The 16,956-nt window shown below is 38.7% G+C and overlaps 1 protein-coding gene across 5 annotated transcripts in view; it reads left to right on the forward strand.

Annotated features, from left to right (window-relative positions):
* adat2 (adenosine deaminase tRNA specific 2) overlaps positions 1–16,956 on the forward strand; it is a 61,276-nt gene that overhangs the window by 2,881 nt on the left and 41,439 nt on the right. For 3 of the 5 annotated variants that reach the window (XR_005630833.1, XM_039737989.1, XM_039737992.1), the window contains 5 exons: positions 1,845–1,989; positions 6,846–6,950; positions 7,285–7,435; positions 11,835–11,941; positions 14,571–14,643. Coding sequence is in view for 4 of the 5 variants with exons in the window: in XM_039737989.1 (XP_039593923.1) it covers positions 1,900–1,989; positions 6,846–6,950; positions 7,285–7,435; positions 11,835–11,941; positions 14,571–14,643 (526 nt within the window). In the remaining variant the exon portion in view is untranslated. Of the gene's footprint in view, positions 1–1,841; positions 1,990–6,845; positions 6,951–7,284; positions 7,436–11,834; positions 11,942–14,570; positions 14,644–16,956 lie in introns of all 5 variants that reach the window. The other 2 variants (XM_039737990.1, XM_039737991.1) reach the window with 1 other exon arrangement.

The following is a 16,956-nucleotide window of genomic DNA, read 5'->3' on the forward strand; positions in this document are numbered from 1 at the left end:
GCTGGTTTTAAGTCGTTGTAGTGGCAAAAGAAATTGGTAACTGCACTGCTGCAACAAAATTCGGTGAGTTAGAGAAACTAGTGGAGGCAGGCAAGAAGATGTAAAAAAAAAAATTAAGTGTCGTATTTTTGAACGGTATCCTTCAATAAGGGCGCGCACAAAAAGGCGACCTCAATTGGGCATGGCGACTAAAAGCGCACATAAATTAAAGCAACCTTCAAAAGGGCGACTTTGGGCGCTGAATAAAGGCGCGCTTCAAAAGGGCGACCTCAATTGAGCGGCGAATAACTGCGAGCATAAATAAAGGGGTGATTCAAAAGGGTGACGTCAATTGAGCGCAGCGAATAAAGGCAAACGCTACAAAATTATTACAGAAAATTTATTAGATAAAGGCAATGATTGAACGTATAAAAAGGCGAAAGCAAGTATATTAAAACATCCAATTAATTTAAGCGTGAACTTCTAACGAGCTACTTCTAACAAACTATTTCTAAAGCTCACTATATTTTGTTGTTTTCAAAATTACAGAAAATTAGATTAATGCAATGACTGAACGTATAAAAAGGCAAAAGCAAGTTACACTTGAAGCTGTAGATTATGTGCAATGCCACGTAGATATTCAAAATGCGGTCTATTAGCATAATCAAGGACAATTGATTTAATTCGCTCCGAAGTGTCTCTGTAGGTCTTCCTTGGCTTTGGAATAGGCTGACCTGCAACGAGCTGTTCAAGACGCAGCTCAGTAAGGCTCTGCTCTTTCTTAAGATGAAAATGCCTGGTGCCATCCTTCAACGGAATTGTTGGTCTTTGGGAGATTGTTGATCGTTCGGTCATATACATTCCAAAGGCTGATGGGGAAGATCGGTTCGTGACGTAGATTGCGCCCTTTTGAAGCTCGCCTTTATTTACGCGTGCCTATATTCGGCGCCCAATTGAGGTCGCCTTTTTGAAGGTCGCCATTTTGTGTGCGCCCTTATTGAATAGAACCTTTTTGAACAGGCGTATAAGTCGGGTCTTTTTCGGGTTTCAAGACCTGACTTATATGCGAGTATGTACGGTTTGCAAAAGTGGTTAGAGGAACCCACTTCCTTCTCAAATTCAAATCCTATTGATAAACGAAATGAACAACATGAATCAAAAGAATGGACTTGCTTAAATGGGTAGTGTGAAAGGCTCGAATGTAAAATGACTCAAAAGTGCCCATCCCTACTGGCAGGAGAAATTAAAGTCAGAGGATTGGAGAAGAAATGGAAACTATTATTAAATACCAATTGATGATATGACACTGGATAAGTGGATCTACCACCCTACAGGCTGTTTAGTTAGGCCACAAGATACAAATTTTGAAACCCTTGTGCTTATTATACCTTTTCCCTGCTCTCCTTAATTTTGCTAACAGTTTACCTATTTTCTGTTATTAATTTGGTATACTGTATTAATACTGTATTAATCCCCGTGGGGAAATTCTCTGTTTTCTTTGATCTCACTGGTCATCTTTTGGGTTTGGAATCAGCTCTTGAACATCCTATGAAGTTCACACTATTACAGTATATGCAGTCAGGTCTCCGGTTATGGCAGTTCTGTAGTTAAGCACATACATCCTGGACTGGACGCCAGCCATACTTTAATAAATATCAATTTTGTATTGAGTATGTATCAGACCTTCATAATTCAAAACAGCCGATGAGGATTTCTTCTTTTTTTTTTTTTGTTTTGTTTTGTTAATTATAAGAGAGACAAAACTTCCATTTTCAAGGGGGACTCATTATAAGCAGTATAGTTTATGATCTTCACTGTTTTATATGTTCAAAATACTAATGACTGCCCTTTTTTTCTTTCAGCAGGATTCCAAGGAGGTGACATTTGGCTTCTTTGGATTGTCTTTTATCCTAGCTGCAGATGGGTACCGAGGGCGGTGGGTCACATGAAGCTGTTTTTCACCCCTCTACACAGGAAATAGAATTATGGATGCAAAAGGCATTTGATATGGTAAGAAACCCATCTCATGTTTTAGGCTGATTTTCCTCTTTAACTTCTAGGGTTGATTCCCTGTGTTTCATTTTACCGATCCTACTTTCCTAGTACTGTGTAGCAGTACGAGGATGTCAATGACACCACATTCCCGGCAGGCTGATTTTCATTTTCCACTCAATCAAACCACATGTTTTAGGTGGTTTGAGAAACCTGAGGAGAACATTTACACCCCAGATTGAACAGAATACCAATCCCACCTCCCACTGGTAACGAGACAGAGGTCCAGGTGTGAGGCGACAGTCCTGACTCCTGTGCCACCATCATGCCTTTTACATTTTGTGTGGTATAATACAGTAGACCCCTACAAAGTCGCGGTTCAGGGTTTGCGGACTCAGTCGTTCGCGGATTTTTCCTTAGAACTTAACTATTAATTGTTAGCAGAAAGCGCAAATACCCTCCGCAATTTTTTATGGCTTTTTTGTGACAATACTGTGCTGTAGAGAGAACAGGAAGCAACCGCTGAGGGAAAAGCGGTTTGGGATGGTAAAAGTAGCCAATCCAAGAGTGTTATTCATTTCTCCTTGCTGCCGATTGACTGCTGCCCTGTGATGTGTCTCCAGGTGAATGGGTTTAACACCGCTGAGGGAAATGCGGTTTGGGCTGGTGAAAGTAGCCAATCCGAGAGTGTTATTCATTTCTCCTTACTGCTGATTGATTGCTGCCCTATGATGCATCTGCAGCTGAGTGTCCTCGTGTTTTCCATTTTGTTATTGTATTTATTTTGTTATTCTTAAATGCACAAGATGTCGCCTAATCACCCTGCACCTCTTAAGGCTTCTGGCACTGAGCCTAAGTGCCAGAAGAAGTTTAAAACACTCCAGGAGTGGATTTACTCCGGGAACTAAAAAGTTATGCTGCAGTAGTGCACCACTATGGCATTAATGAAAGCACCGTACGCTACAGTAAATAAAGAAGAACGAAGCAGCGATCTGGAGTACCATATCTGTAAGTTTCTGTGATAGTGTCAAAAAGGTAACGACTGTAAGGAATAAAAATATCGTCGGGATGGAATCTGCCTTGGCATTGTGGATCACCAACTGTAGGAAGAAGAACATCCCCTTGGACGGTAACATCATCCGTGAGAAGGCACTGAAATTGAATTTCCTGTGACATCATCTGCTCACAGTCGCCATTGTGAGTGGAGTTTAAAGAAATAAGGAAGTTGATTAGCATGAAACCAGACGTGTTTGAAGCTGCTTAGAGTCATTTTGTCTTTTGAGAAAATGGTTAGAAAATGAGCACATCCCGGATATAAACATGAACATAAAAATCGGAAATGTGCTCCCTTCGACTTTCTTGTATACTGAGATAGAGGAAAAGGTCATCAGTTGCACAGTATTTCTCAAATATCATATCTGTTTGTTTCTTATCATAACAAATTGATAATATCGATACAGAATCATTAATCTCTATTTATAATCAAACTTTATATTAACTAGGGGGCTTTGCTCCCTGCTCGCTTCGCTCGACAACACCCACCCTCCCATGCTACACGCCGTTGTGAAGAGTGGAGCTGAACACACCCCAAGGAGACACGGTCGCTCCACCGAAACCCCTCTTAAATGGTGATACAATCCTTTTGCCCCCCTGCCTTGTCTCTCTTCTCCCCCAGACATCCTCAAATACTATGTGATTTCTTTTCGTTGTTCCGTTATTTCACAGAGTAATAATTTCTGTTTGTTTGTGCTAATGCGATCTTTATTATCATTTTTTTGAGAGTTTCGAATTGTTCTACTTCCATTATCTCTAACCTGCTCTGCATGTGTATTGCTCCAACGTTTTTGAATTCTTTACGACGTTCTACTTTGCCTTTTTCCGGCCCCGGGCGTGGTTACATTTCTTGGCCCAAAGTCATCACGGGATGGTCTGATTATATTATTTTCAGAATTTGCACATAGATTTATTCCTTTTCTCTCCAAGGTTTTGGGTATCTTTTTGACGTGTTGTCCTTTCTTCTTCGCTTAGTCATTGATGTGTCATCTAGAACGTATAAAATTTTTAACAGCTGAGCACACAGCAAGTGTGTCTGCCAAAAGCATTCCAACAACTAAGATTAGATAACCGTGGTGTTGTTTGAAAATGGTTGTAAGTATGTGGGACATGAAGGTGTCTCTCTGTCTCTCTTCAAAAGATCATGTCTCGTCGCTGGAAAAAAAGTCTCATCTCATCCCAAGATTGTTTTTTTATAATAGAGAGAAATTACATTTTCGTACTTGAGGTTGAAAACGGTGGAAGAATTTTTATTATGATTAGATATGCATTACCTAGATTGTGTGCAAATTAAAAAGAGTTATAGTCACCTAAAAACATAGAAAAAGTGTTAGTATTATATAATATTTGTTGCAATAGATTGCTATACGTAAAACTGTATTTAGCTGCATTTAATTATGATAATGATGGTGGAAAAAAAAATTGATAATTTGGAGCACTCATTTCTCTGTGGATGACTACTAGGAACCAAGTTACCCTAACTATTCTGTAACATTTCAGTAATTATTTACTGCTCTGATGCTGATCTTTCTGATCATAAAATAAGTCATTATGACAGCAATTGACAAGAATTCATAATTAATTACAGAATTACGGTATTTGAGGGTTCCTCTAAATAGCCTCTCTCTCTTGCACGATTTGGCTCAAAAACTAATCAGCACATTGTCATCTCATTACAGGCTTAAGTTGTAATGTTTGGTATTTTTCTGTCCAGCTCTTTTAGCTCTAGACCATCTTTAAGAAAGTGTAACACACAGGCATTCACAGACAGACACACACCCATCATCGAAATATTGATGTTTTCAGTATCAGGGGATCCTAAAATGTCGTGATCCATTGAAAACTGGGGATTGAAATTTTTGACGAATCTAAACCTTTCACTCCTACCTCACTAGAAGATGGGTTATGGTGGGGGAGGGTACAAAGCAATAAACGTGTTCCTGATCCCCATTATTGAAGCCAACTGCAGTTCAAGAGGTATATCTGGCGAGTCATTTTTTGCAGTTGGAAGTGAAGCTGGCTGAAACATAGAGTCGTAGAATATTAATAATGGAAATATCGTTTACTATTAAACTGAATTTGGTGACAAGATAGAACATTTGGTACTGGTGCAGTTTCATAGATCTCGTCCCATGGGTTTGAACTGTGTGCCTGGTTGTTGTCCATGTTTTCTCCCCAACTTTGTTTAGCATTCTGTCTAACACATAAGAAAGCAATAAAGGTAATTTGAAATGGTGATTCTAGGTTGCAGGTGTATAAAGTGTGTATGTGTTTCACATGGCCCTTTGGTGGGCTATGGCCCATTTGTTGCCTTTCACACAGTTCTGCGGAGGCAGAGAAAATTGGCAAGATGAGGTTCAGAGACGGTTTTCTTTTAAAATGGCTGACTCTCAAATAGTTTATTTTTTTTTATTCCTTTCTAAAGTGACGTGGATGCACTATTTTGCAATTTGTGCGATCTCAAGATGTGGATTAATATTCAATAACATTATTTTCTTGAAAAAGGGTATATATGGTAAGATTAACCTTTTTGCATGTTTGTAGCTGTGTTCTTTTTTTGTCCCTTTGTAAACTGTAACATACAAGATTTTTTTAAAATTTAGAGAAAAAATCGCTTCATTGTTGAACACAATTTAATGTGGTAAATCAATACAGTAGAACCTCTGGTCACGAACGTTTCCGAACATGTACAAATCGTGTTACGATCAAAAAGTTTGCCAAAATTTTGCATCTGTTCACGACCACACGCTCTGGTGGCGAACAAAAACACTGGCGGCCAGTTTCCCTACGTACATTTGTACGTGCCAATTATTTCCCATTTTCTTTTGTTTGCATATGCAGGGCCTAACAAAGCAGTTAATGTTGCAAAAGGAGTTACAATGTTAACCAAGCAGAGGCCTTAAGTGCTGGAAGAGGTGGAAAAACTGTTGCTAGTATGGTTGAACGAGAAGCACCTTGCAGGGAATAGCATAAGCGAGGCGATCATATGTGAGAAAGCCAGGAAGATTCATGGCAATTTGCTGAAAAATAATCCTTCTTCGAGTGGCAAAGGTGAGGAATTTAAAGCCAGTAGAGGATGATTTGAAAAGTATCGCAAGAGAAGTGGCATTTTATTTTTTCCCTGTGCTTAAAACCCATAAAAAATGTTTACAGTGAGCAGTTTGTAAGGGTCTAGCACAAACTCTTACAATGTTAGTTTTCTCTGTTGTTCAAAGTTTTCTCAGTGTTATTCAATGTTTTTACATTTAGTTTACTATTACACTGTGCATTCTATGGTATAATTAACTATTTTTTTGGTTAAAAAATATATTTACATACAGTTTGTAAGGTCTGGAATGGATTAATTGTATTTACATACAATCTTATAGGGAAGTTACGTTCGAGTTGCAACCAAATTGGGTCATGTCCAGAGTTTTGGAACGAATTACGGTCGTGACCAGAGGTACCACTGTATATATCATGATTGTTGAGAAATAACTTTGACTAGAAAAATACCAAACTTATCCTTAAGTGCAAAACAGGAGCCAACACCAGAAAGGATAAATTACATGGGTAGACTTGCACAAACATTGGCACTCCTTCATATGGTCTTAATTTAGAACTGCCTATTAATACACAAATCTTTCGAATGTGGGATAATAATAATAAAAAAAAAAAATCAAGGTACTCTCAGGACCCAGGGATTGTTGGGAGGATTAGGTGTACAAGTTTCACACAGACAGTGACCAGCCCAGGTTTTCAAACAAGGAACTGCAACAAGGCCTTTTGCCACCTTTTCTCACAACGTGTTCTCCTCTTCTCATCTTTTTCTTTTTTTTTAGGCTAAAAATGCTTTAGACAATGGTGAAGTGCCAGTTGGATGCCTTATGGTGTATAACAATAACATTCTGGGTAGAGGAAGAAATGAAGTCAATGAAACTAAAAATGTAGGTGAATTTCTATATATCTTTAGGTATGTTTTATAAAATAAAATCACACAATTCCATACTAACATTCTTAATGTTTTACTAAATAAATAAACTGTGTACTCTGTTTTGGCTTAAAAAAATGGAAAAATACAAAAATGTTTATGATTACTGAACGCCTTACAAAGTAAAAAAATAAAATAAAGATCTTGAAAGCATATTGAAAATGGTTGAAGTAGTAGGCAATGTGGTTTAGTGGCAGCTCACAAATGTGTAATCCAGAAGTTGTTCTGTTGACTCACTGTGACATTAAGCAATGCAGTGTTACTCGTCTTTTTGCATTTACTCTTTTCAGGCAACTCGACATGCTGAAATGGTGGCCATCGATCAGGTACTGGACTGGTGTCGTCATAATAATAAAGACCCAGCTGATGTTTTCCGGAGCACCGTTTTATATGTCACAGTGGAGCCATGCATCATGTGCGCTGGAGCTCTTCGTTTACTGAGTATCCATTCTATATATATATATATATATATATATAAAATTCACTAAGGCAAGACACCCATGGAAAGCACGCCGGAAGGGGCGTGGATTCACTAAGCCGCCGACAAGTAAGACACCTATGGCACACGCAGGAAGGAGCCACGGCGGAGGTGAATCGCCATATGCAGCGTGTAAAACGATTTGCGAGGGGTATCCCATGGGATCCTTAAAACAATCCTTTACAACTGAGGTTAGAACACAATGAAGTAAGCAGTCTTTAAAAACCGAGTTTTCTGTTACGACGCACGACCACGTGCACCATAGCAAACTGTTTTACACGCTACATACAGCAGTTTGCATCCGCGACAAACATGCGTCTTCTTAGATGCTCCTGAAGGAACACGGAAAGTCTACGTGAGTCACAGGTGCATCTGGACTGTGCAAAGACAACAACGACTCAAGTGACGAGTTGGAGGTGGGCACATGAGCAATGGCGGTCTGCCAGTTTTCAGTCACGGACGATTGTGTGTTGGTTCGTTCCGTGCATTGTTACAATGTTGCTTCTCTTGCTTATTTATTACATTACCAATTTTTTAAATGTTAATTTTCTCCCTGTGTTTAAAATTCATTAAAAAACCAGCCTGATTATGCAGCGTATGGTACGCCGCGGGTTGGCTAGTCTTCACTATTAGTAGTATAACATTGCTACATATTCAATAATTCTGAGGATTGACAGGTGGAGGGATGTCATAATGCATGTGATGCACACATTGGTCGTGGCTGCAGTGAATTCTGCAAAGCAGAATATTTGAATTATGCTGGTGCCGTTTGTCATTAGACAACTAGCTTTTTACCTTCTTTCCCATTCTTTTTGCCATATTCTCCCTGGATTCCTTTAAGTTCATTTTCTGATCTGACTTGTTCCAAAATCTTTGACGTATTTTAATTCAGCAGATGTCTACTTTTGCTATCTTTGCCCTATTTTCCAACATAACAGAATATAATGATTTGCAAATCCTTTTCAACCTATATTCAATTGAATACACTGCAAAGACAAGATATCGAATGTTCAAGCTGATAAACTTTATTGTTGTTTTGCAAATCTTCACTCATTTTGAATTTGATGCCTGCAACACATTCCAAAAAAGCTGGGACAGGGGCATGTTTACCACTGTTTTATACCACCTTTTCACTCAATAAGCGTTTGGGAACTGAGGACACTAATTGTTGAAGCTGTATAGGTGGAATTCTTTCCTATTCTTGCTTGATGTACAACTTCAGTTGCTCAACAGTCTGGGGTCTCCGTTGTCGTATGTTGCACTTCATAATGCGCCACACATTTTCAATGGGAGATAGGTCTTGTCTGCAGGCAGGCCAGTCAAGTACCCGTACTCTTTTACTACAAAGCCACGCTGTTGTAACACATGCAGAATGTGGCTTCGCATTGTCCTGCTGAAATAAGCAGGGATGTCCCTGAAAAAGACGTCACTTGGATGGCAGCATATGTTGCTCCAAAACCTGTATGTACATTTCAGCATTAATGGTGCCTTCACAGATGTGCAAGTTACCCGTGCCATGGGCACTAACACACCCCCATACCATCACAGAAGCTGGCTTTTGAACTTTGCGCTGATAACAATCCGGATGGTCCTTTTCCTTTTTGGCCCGGTGGACACGACGACCATGATTTCCAAAAACAATTTGAAATGTGGACTCGTCAGACCACAGCACACTTTTTCACTTTGCGTCAGTCCATCTCAGATGAGCTCGGTCCCAGAGAAGCCGGCAGCGTTTCTGGATGTTGTTGATATATGGCTTTCACTTTGCATGGTAGAGTTTTAACTTGCACTTAGAAGTAGCAACAAACTGTGTTAACTGACAATGGTTTTCTGAAGTATTCCTGAGCCCACGTGGTAATATCCTTTACAGAATGATGTTGGTTTTTAATGCAGTGCCACCTGAGGGATTGAAGGTCACAGGCATCCAGTGTTGGTATTCGACCTTGCCGCTTACGTGCAGAGATTTCTCCAGATTCTCTGAATCTTTTGATGATATTATGGACAGTGGATGATGAAGTCCCTAGTTTCCTTGAAAAACGTTGTTCTTAAACTGCTGGACCTCGCCCCATTCTTGCTTGTGAACGACTGAGCCTTTTGGGGATGCTCATTTTATACCCAATCATGACAAACACCTGTTTCCAATTAACCTGTTCACCTGTGGAATGTTCAAAACAGGTGTTTTTTGAACATTCCTCAACTTTCCCAGTCTTTTGCTGCCCCTGTCCCAGCTTTTTTGGAACGTGTTGCACTCACACTCTGATTTGTTTGTGCTTACTACATGGCCCGTCACTGATTTTATTCTGCTTATTACATCTTCTCATTCCCTAATTAGTCACCCTTCGCAGAAGAAAACCATATTCCAACATAATATTCCGGAGAAAAGTTGCTTTTCATTGTGTTTGTTGTGTTGCTCACCTGTGTTTATGCAAATTACATTTTGTACAGTCTGAATGCTGCATACACATGCAACAAGCAAATAGTATGACAGTCCTTACAGTTTTCAGATTACACTACATCCAGGGGCTGGCAGCATTACTGTCCTTTCAACAATATTTCCACCAATTTGCATAAGCACAGTGAGGGCAAGAATTTGCAACATGTGTGTTTTCAGTCATGTTAGATGCTTTTGTTAATGATATGAAAATGCTAGTCTGGATGAGGATCATTTTTGTTTAGAAATGTTGTTGTTAAATAAAAACGTAGTAGTGTGGCCACAGACTATAAGGAAACTGATTATTCTAATTACAACTTACAATAGCCAAAGTCAAATACAATACACCTTTTCAGTCTGATTGTCAGGAAAAACACCTTCAGCTACTACTGATGATTTGCTCCAATGTTAAATTGTACTTTGTTGGAAAGAGGGACTAGGAATTATAAATATCCATTAGAACCCAGGCCTATTATGTCTTCATTACTGAGGGTGTTACCTGCACCATCTAATAACTTTATATTCAGATTTGTGTAGTTTGCAGTTGATATATTTCATAGCGTTCACTTACGGCATGATACTTATGTGTGTGTTTATACATTACGTGCAAATGTCGTAAGGTTGATTACTGTTATTGTGTTATAGTTGTAAATTTGCATAAGTGCTCTAAAAAGATTGCTATACAGGTCAGATTCCATCACAATGAAATTTTCATTACAACAAAGTATTTTTACGGTCCTGACAGTTTCCCCATAAGACAGAGTCTATAAAAATCTCGTTACTACGAAATACATTCAGTAGATGCTTTCATTACAGTGAAGTGACCTTGAAATGCCTGAATGAATCATCCACAGAACAGTTAGTTCTGTGGTCGCAGCACAGTTGTGCACAATGACCCTCAGACAGAAACTTTGTACATTTTTCTCTCTTTTAACTTTCCTCATACTGTTTTTTTTTTTTGCTGTGGTTGTTTTCTGTGGTTTTCAGTGATACCTTTTGCTTATTGCTCTTCAACATTTGAAAAACATCCATTGGAATTTAACTCATCGTTATCCTCCTATATAAATGGCAGACACGAAAAAAATGACAACAGCTCACGTTAGAAAAAAAAAACTTGACATTTTTGCGGCTCTCGGTTCCAGCAAAAAGAAAAAAAGACGTTCCCTGTGAATTCAAAATTTTGCCAGAGACACTGTCAAGTTTCTTGAAAGCGAGCAAAAACAGAAGGAAAATCTCGGGTTTTACACCTTGGGCCTCAGCGCAAACGAATGTTAAGTGCTGCATTTAAAGACTTTGAAAAAGCAGTTTTTATGTGGTTCAGTGATGCTCGTTCAAGAAACATTCCTATTATTGGGCAACTCATTCCAGAAAAAGCAAAGCCACTGTTGTGAGGTTGTTAAACTCTTTTGTGACCTCCCCCAACGGGATGACAGGCCGAAGACTGTCCCAAAGTGCGATCACCGCGTCTGTGGAAGACTGTTTATCCATTTTATCCTCACAGCACTACAGCAGCTCGCCACCGAAGCATCTCCGAAAGATCTCAATGGGTGATTTGGGCATCATTCGAACTTTGAAAGTGTATTATCGTAAGGAAATGCTGAGAAAAATTATCGTCAGCATAACTTGTAGACAGGAGATGAAAATTAATGTGAAAGAAGCTCTTGAAATGATTGCAAACGCCTAGATGCAAGTTAAAGAAAGCACTACAGTGACAAATTCAGAATGTCATTACTACGAAATACTCATCACAACTAAATATTTTTTAGGTCCCTGGCACTTTGTTGTAATGGAATTTGACCTGTATAAGAATAACTTGAATTGTACTGTTGCACAGTATTCTTTTAACATAAATGTGATTTGGCCCCAGGATTTTTATTTGTATACAGCTTTATTTCTCACAAGACTCTCCTATGACCTTAACCCACAAACATATATTGCTTTGGTTGTGTACGGCTGCAAAAACGAAAGATTCGGAGGCTGTGGCTCTGTTCTCAACATACCTGCAGACCATTTGCCACATACTGGAACTCCTTTTAAGGTAAGCCAACATAGAGAGCTTATTGGTGTCTGTTTTTTTTTTTTTTAAACAATGCAGGAAATTGTTCAGCAGTATCTGTGGTGTTTCCTGTTGCTGGAAGAGGGACAACCCAATGAGGAGGTATAAGTACAGGACCATATGTGCTCATTGCCAGTAACAGTAACAGTCCCGACACAGTGTGTACAGCCAAAGTATTGAGATAAAGGAAATATATTGTTTCTTTTTTTATATTGGAATGGCAAGTGAGCAAATAGTCTGCTCCACCTGGTAGGTATTGACCACAAGAGGCCGAGATGGTTAGTTACTGTTTTCTGCATTATCTTTCTCACCTACATGCAAGTGTATCTGACTAATATGTTTTAATAGAAAATTAAAGATGGAAAGCAAAATGGTGCTTAATACAGAATTATTCAGAACCCAGAGTAATGCCTGTAGGGAGTGCCATGACATGGTATTCTATTTATATAATGCTCATTTGACAATCTATTCTATTTATATTATACATATTTGTTTAGGAGACTATCCAGAGCACAGTTGTACAATTGTTTCAAAATCTCATTTTGCGTTCTGGCATGTCAAGCATTTCACTCAGGGTGAGGGTAACTCTGTGATTCATTTTGAGAAATGAGCTGATAATCTTGTGGTCTACATTGTCTACTTATGTTATTTGTCATTTGAGAAATGTTGTCATTATGCACTTAGAAACTGTTTTTGAGTCACATGTATAATCCAGCTAGACAGCTGCATTTTTTTTTTCTTTTTTTCAATCAGCGCTGTACTGTGAAATTCACTTCAATTTACTCTCATTAAGCTTACTTCCACTTATGAGCCCAGAGTGCTATACAATTATTACAATTATAGGATGAAAAAAATAAAACAAACATAGCAATAAGGTTGAATCTTAGAGAAACATCATACAGTATATCTAAAAATACAGACATACACATATAGAAAGGTGGGTTTATGTCCAAAGGTCAACCAAATTCTGAAATGGATTCTGTAAGAAAATAACAGCTTCATTTGGATAGAACATGTATGAAAACAGGTCCATCATATATGATGATGTATGCACGTCATGGCAGGCCAAGTGCCATCATGGACACAGAGAATGGGGAAGACTTAGAAATGGCAAAAGCAAAAACTAATTTGCAATTATTTGAAAAGCAATATAAGAGAACAGAATGAAGCAACCAGTTGCATGCTGTGCTAAAGTAATGAATCTTCAGCCATGATTTAAACGCTGAAGCTGGTGGGATGTCTCTAATATGATAGGTAAATCATTCTAGGATTTGGATACCCTATCGCAAAAGGCTCGGTTTCCTGCAATAGTCTTATTTATCTTTGGAATGTTAAATGAATACACCACCCAAAAAGATTTTTTTTACCTGTTACTTATCCTGCATTTTTTTGTATTGATGCCTGTGTAAAATGTTTAATCTTATGTTTTCCTAGAGAACAGAGATAACAAATTTCCTTCAGTGGGGACCCATGTTTAATAACAGCAGGCACTATCAAAACATCCACAAGAAAAATCTTGATTTATTTGTCCCACATATTTTGTATCCAGTTGTAAGCTTGCAACATCCCAAGCACTTCTATTTTGGCTAAAATATTGTTAAATAAGCCATTTCTGGGAAAAACAAAAACTGTTGTGCACTCCATTCAAATGGGTTTGAACTTTTGATTTGTCCTTTCACTTGTTGGTCATTACATTTATGTTCATATTGGCAAGTCCTAGTGAATTGCCCTTCTGCTTGTTGAAGTTCCTCGTATGCAAAAATATGAGGCATACTTTCCACAAGATAAAATTTTAATTCGCTTTTCATTAACTTTTAATCTTTAATTGTATACCTCTCAGACTAACCCCCTGCATTATTGATAATAGGTAAAGAGCCATGGTTTTCCGTGAATGAGCTGTTATCAGGGAGGACTTCTGACCAATGAATAGATTTTCAGGTCAAAAACTCGGTCTTAGAGTAGCAGAGACACACAGAGCCAACAAGAACAAAACAAAGATAGAACATGACAAAAACAAAATGCCATTCAAAACTTATAGTGAAAAATGTATTACTAATGGGTCAGAAATTTTAAATCAGACTTAAATGGGGGGAAAAAAATCATTTTCTTTTAAGTATCCACAATCTTGGTTTGACGTCCAAAATTTAGAAACAGTCTATAAATCATCACACAGTGCGACCTCTGAAGCCGTGCCCCTACCCCTAGTGACCGTATCATGCGTTGTGGCACCAAGACCACAGAATGGTGGTGTGCACAGTAAAGCAAAATGTCAGTACAATAAATTAAAAACATAGTTATTAAAGATATTAACATCAGTCCAGAAAGACAATATTGCAAGACAGATCGTACAGCAAGATATTGCGAACCACAAAATACTCTATACTAAAATAGTTTGAATCAGAGACGATTTTCTGAAATTGGTCCATTTAACAATATTTTAGCCAAAAAATGCGTTTGGGATGTTGTGAGCATACAGCTGGATACCTGACAAGTGTATAATGTGACACAAATAATTTGTTTCAAAAATTTGGTGTGAGTGATTTGAATCCTTAAGATCCTTTTGTACTTTCTTAACTGATAACTAAGATTGTTTTTAATTTCTTTTTATAAGTGTATATCTGGCTATAGATCAGAAGAAGCAGTGGAGCTCTTAAAAATGTTCTACAAACAAGAGAACCCAAACGGTATGTATCTTTTCCTTAACTGTAAGGGTTCATTCACACCTTATGTTTTTCTAGTGTTTTAGCGTATACCAGATCTCTCCTAAACCTCTTGTAAAATGATGTGCCTTTATTTTCAATGACATTATTCACTCCTTAGCATTTTAGCAGTGAACGGTTTAGAAAACTCCTATATCCAGCAGTTTGAGTGTTTTCTGCCAAACATTTGTTCTCAATGTTAATGTCTTGACAAGACAGGCGTAATGAGGCTCATTGAAACTAGACAAATAATGAAATGGCAGTGTCATTGAGCACGCATGTGCATTGGCCTTCTGGTGACAGATATTGATGGAGAGGTCAAGTTCGCGTGGAGCTTGCAGTCAAGTGACAAGAAATGTATACATTTAGTTTATGTTAGGACAAAGTTTATTAAGTTTAGTACAGATGTTTTAACATAGACAGAGTGATAGCGCCTGTTCTGCCTGTGCATTTCTAGACTAATTGGTATTAGTGTGTGTACTTAACTGCAAATGGCTACCTATCTTAAAACTGAATTCTAGAAATGTTTAAGTAATATTTTCCAAATTAAGAATATCCGTTTAGTCCTTCATATGCTGTGAAGTAAATAACACTGATCCACTTTTTCCATTCCCAACCTGAGCCCCAGGGTATGAACATTGGCCGCTGCACCACCCGATCAAACTGTTTAAACTATCAATATCAAAGAGTAGGATTAAAACTAAACAGATACTTTATTTATAGGTCTCTGTTACTGGATTGCATGCAATACACTTTTATGATTGGCTGTGCATTTGAGTCCTGCAATGTACTGTATATCACATTCAGGGCTGCTGCAATAATCACCAACTACCTGTGACCTTAAAGTGGGTGAATTAGATGTACCTCTCCGCACATGCAGAATAAAATTAATGAATATAACGCGTGTTCAGTAGTGGTGAGCGAGCATCAAAGTGTTCGGGTGTTCGGTCCGAAGCATCAAAGTGTTCGGGTGTTCGGTCCGAGCACCTGAGTATAATGTAAGTCAATGGGAGACAACCAGGCACCCCCTGCTCTGAAGAGGGGAGGGTGCCTGGTCCATTGGAAAAGGTCAGAAAGTGACAGAAACACCACCCAAATGGACTGGGAACAGCATGTCTGGATGCATCTTGGACTTCCAAGTCGCTGCTGGGAACCAGTTTGTCCGAGTTGTACGCCACTTTTACAGACTGACAAAAACACGCCCAAAACCCCCCAGAAAAATAAATTTTACAGGAAAAATGACATTCTACAACATTATATGCCAGTGCCTGCGGGTGAGCTGACGCCCTAAAACATTATATGACAGTGCCTGCTTATATACCACCCGATGACGTGTTCTGGCCAGCCAATCACTGTAATGCCAGCACCTGACATGGCTACTGGCATTACAGTGAGGGCAGTATTTACCTGCTCTTTGATTGGCTGTCTCCAACGTGTGGGGCGGAGACTCGAGCATGGCGCATGAGCACATGTGGCGCTCGTTCGAGTAGCGCAATGCTCCGAGCATGCGCGCTCATCACTAGTGTTCAGTTCTTTACACTTGACTGTACTCAATGCACGTGCGTTACTTATTCCTTATTAGCTGTCATTAGATGACTAGATCACATACCTGCACAATGTGGCACCGACAGCAGCAGGCAATATTGTTTTTTGGTGAGCTAGTGAAATGATTGATTGATTTAGTTTTATTTTTTTAGTGGTAAGAATAAACCTCCATAAATATCATAAAGACATTATCACATACCATTACTTTTCAACATCCATGTGTGTAACTGTGGAATTTTTCAGTATGCCGCCCAAGTTCTTCACAGAGAGTCCTGTTGGCTTACTTTGCTGCAGAGCAGGGTGAACTCAATATGTGCGCACACAATACGGACTGCACCTCCTCTTCAGTAATCGGCAGGATTAAAAACACCAAAGTCATACAAGACATTCTGTAGACACAACAGTCATCTTACAACACTAGAACACCTCTCAACCCACAGAACGATAAAAGCAAATGAAGGTCCCAACAAAATGCTTCTTTGAAAACGCTTGGAAAATGCTGGAAATTGCATTAAAAATGTCATAAAAAAACCTTGAAAAATGGCACTAAGGAGCCTGAAAAGTAGAAAACAAATGCTGGAAATTCACAAGTGTGAATGGGCCCTAACTCCGCCAATAGCATGTCTACAGCAAAGAAAACAAAATCAGTAAAATATATTTAGTGATATGGAATAGTTATCAACTAATGCTGTCTTTTGTGTGTAACAATGTCTTGTGTAATCTTACAAAACACAAACAAGAAAAGCCCAAAAA

Source organism: Polypterus senegalus, chromosome 16 (assembly GCF_016835505.1).
Source record: "Polypterus senegalus isolate Bchr_013 chromosome 16, ASM1683550v1, whole genome shotgun sequence".
Taxonomy (NCBI): Eukaryota; Metazoa; Chordata; class Cladistia; order Polypteriformes; family Polypteridae; genus Polypterus; species Polypterus senegalus.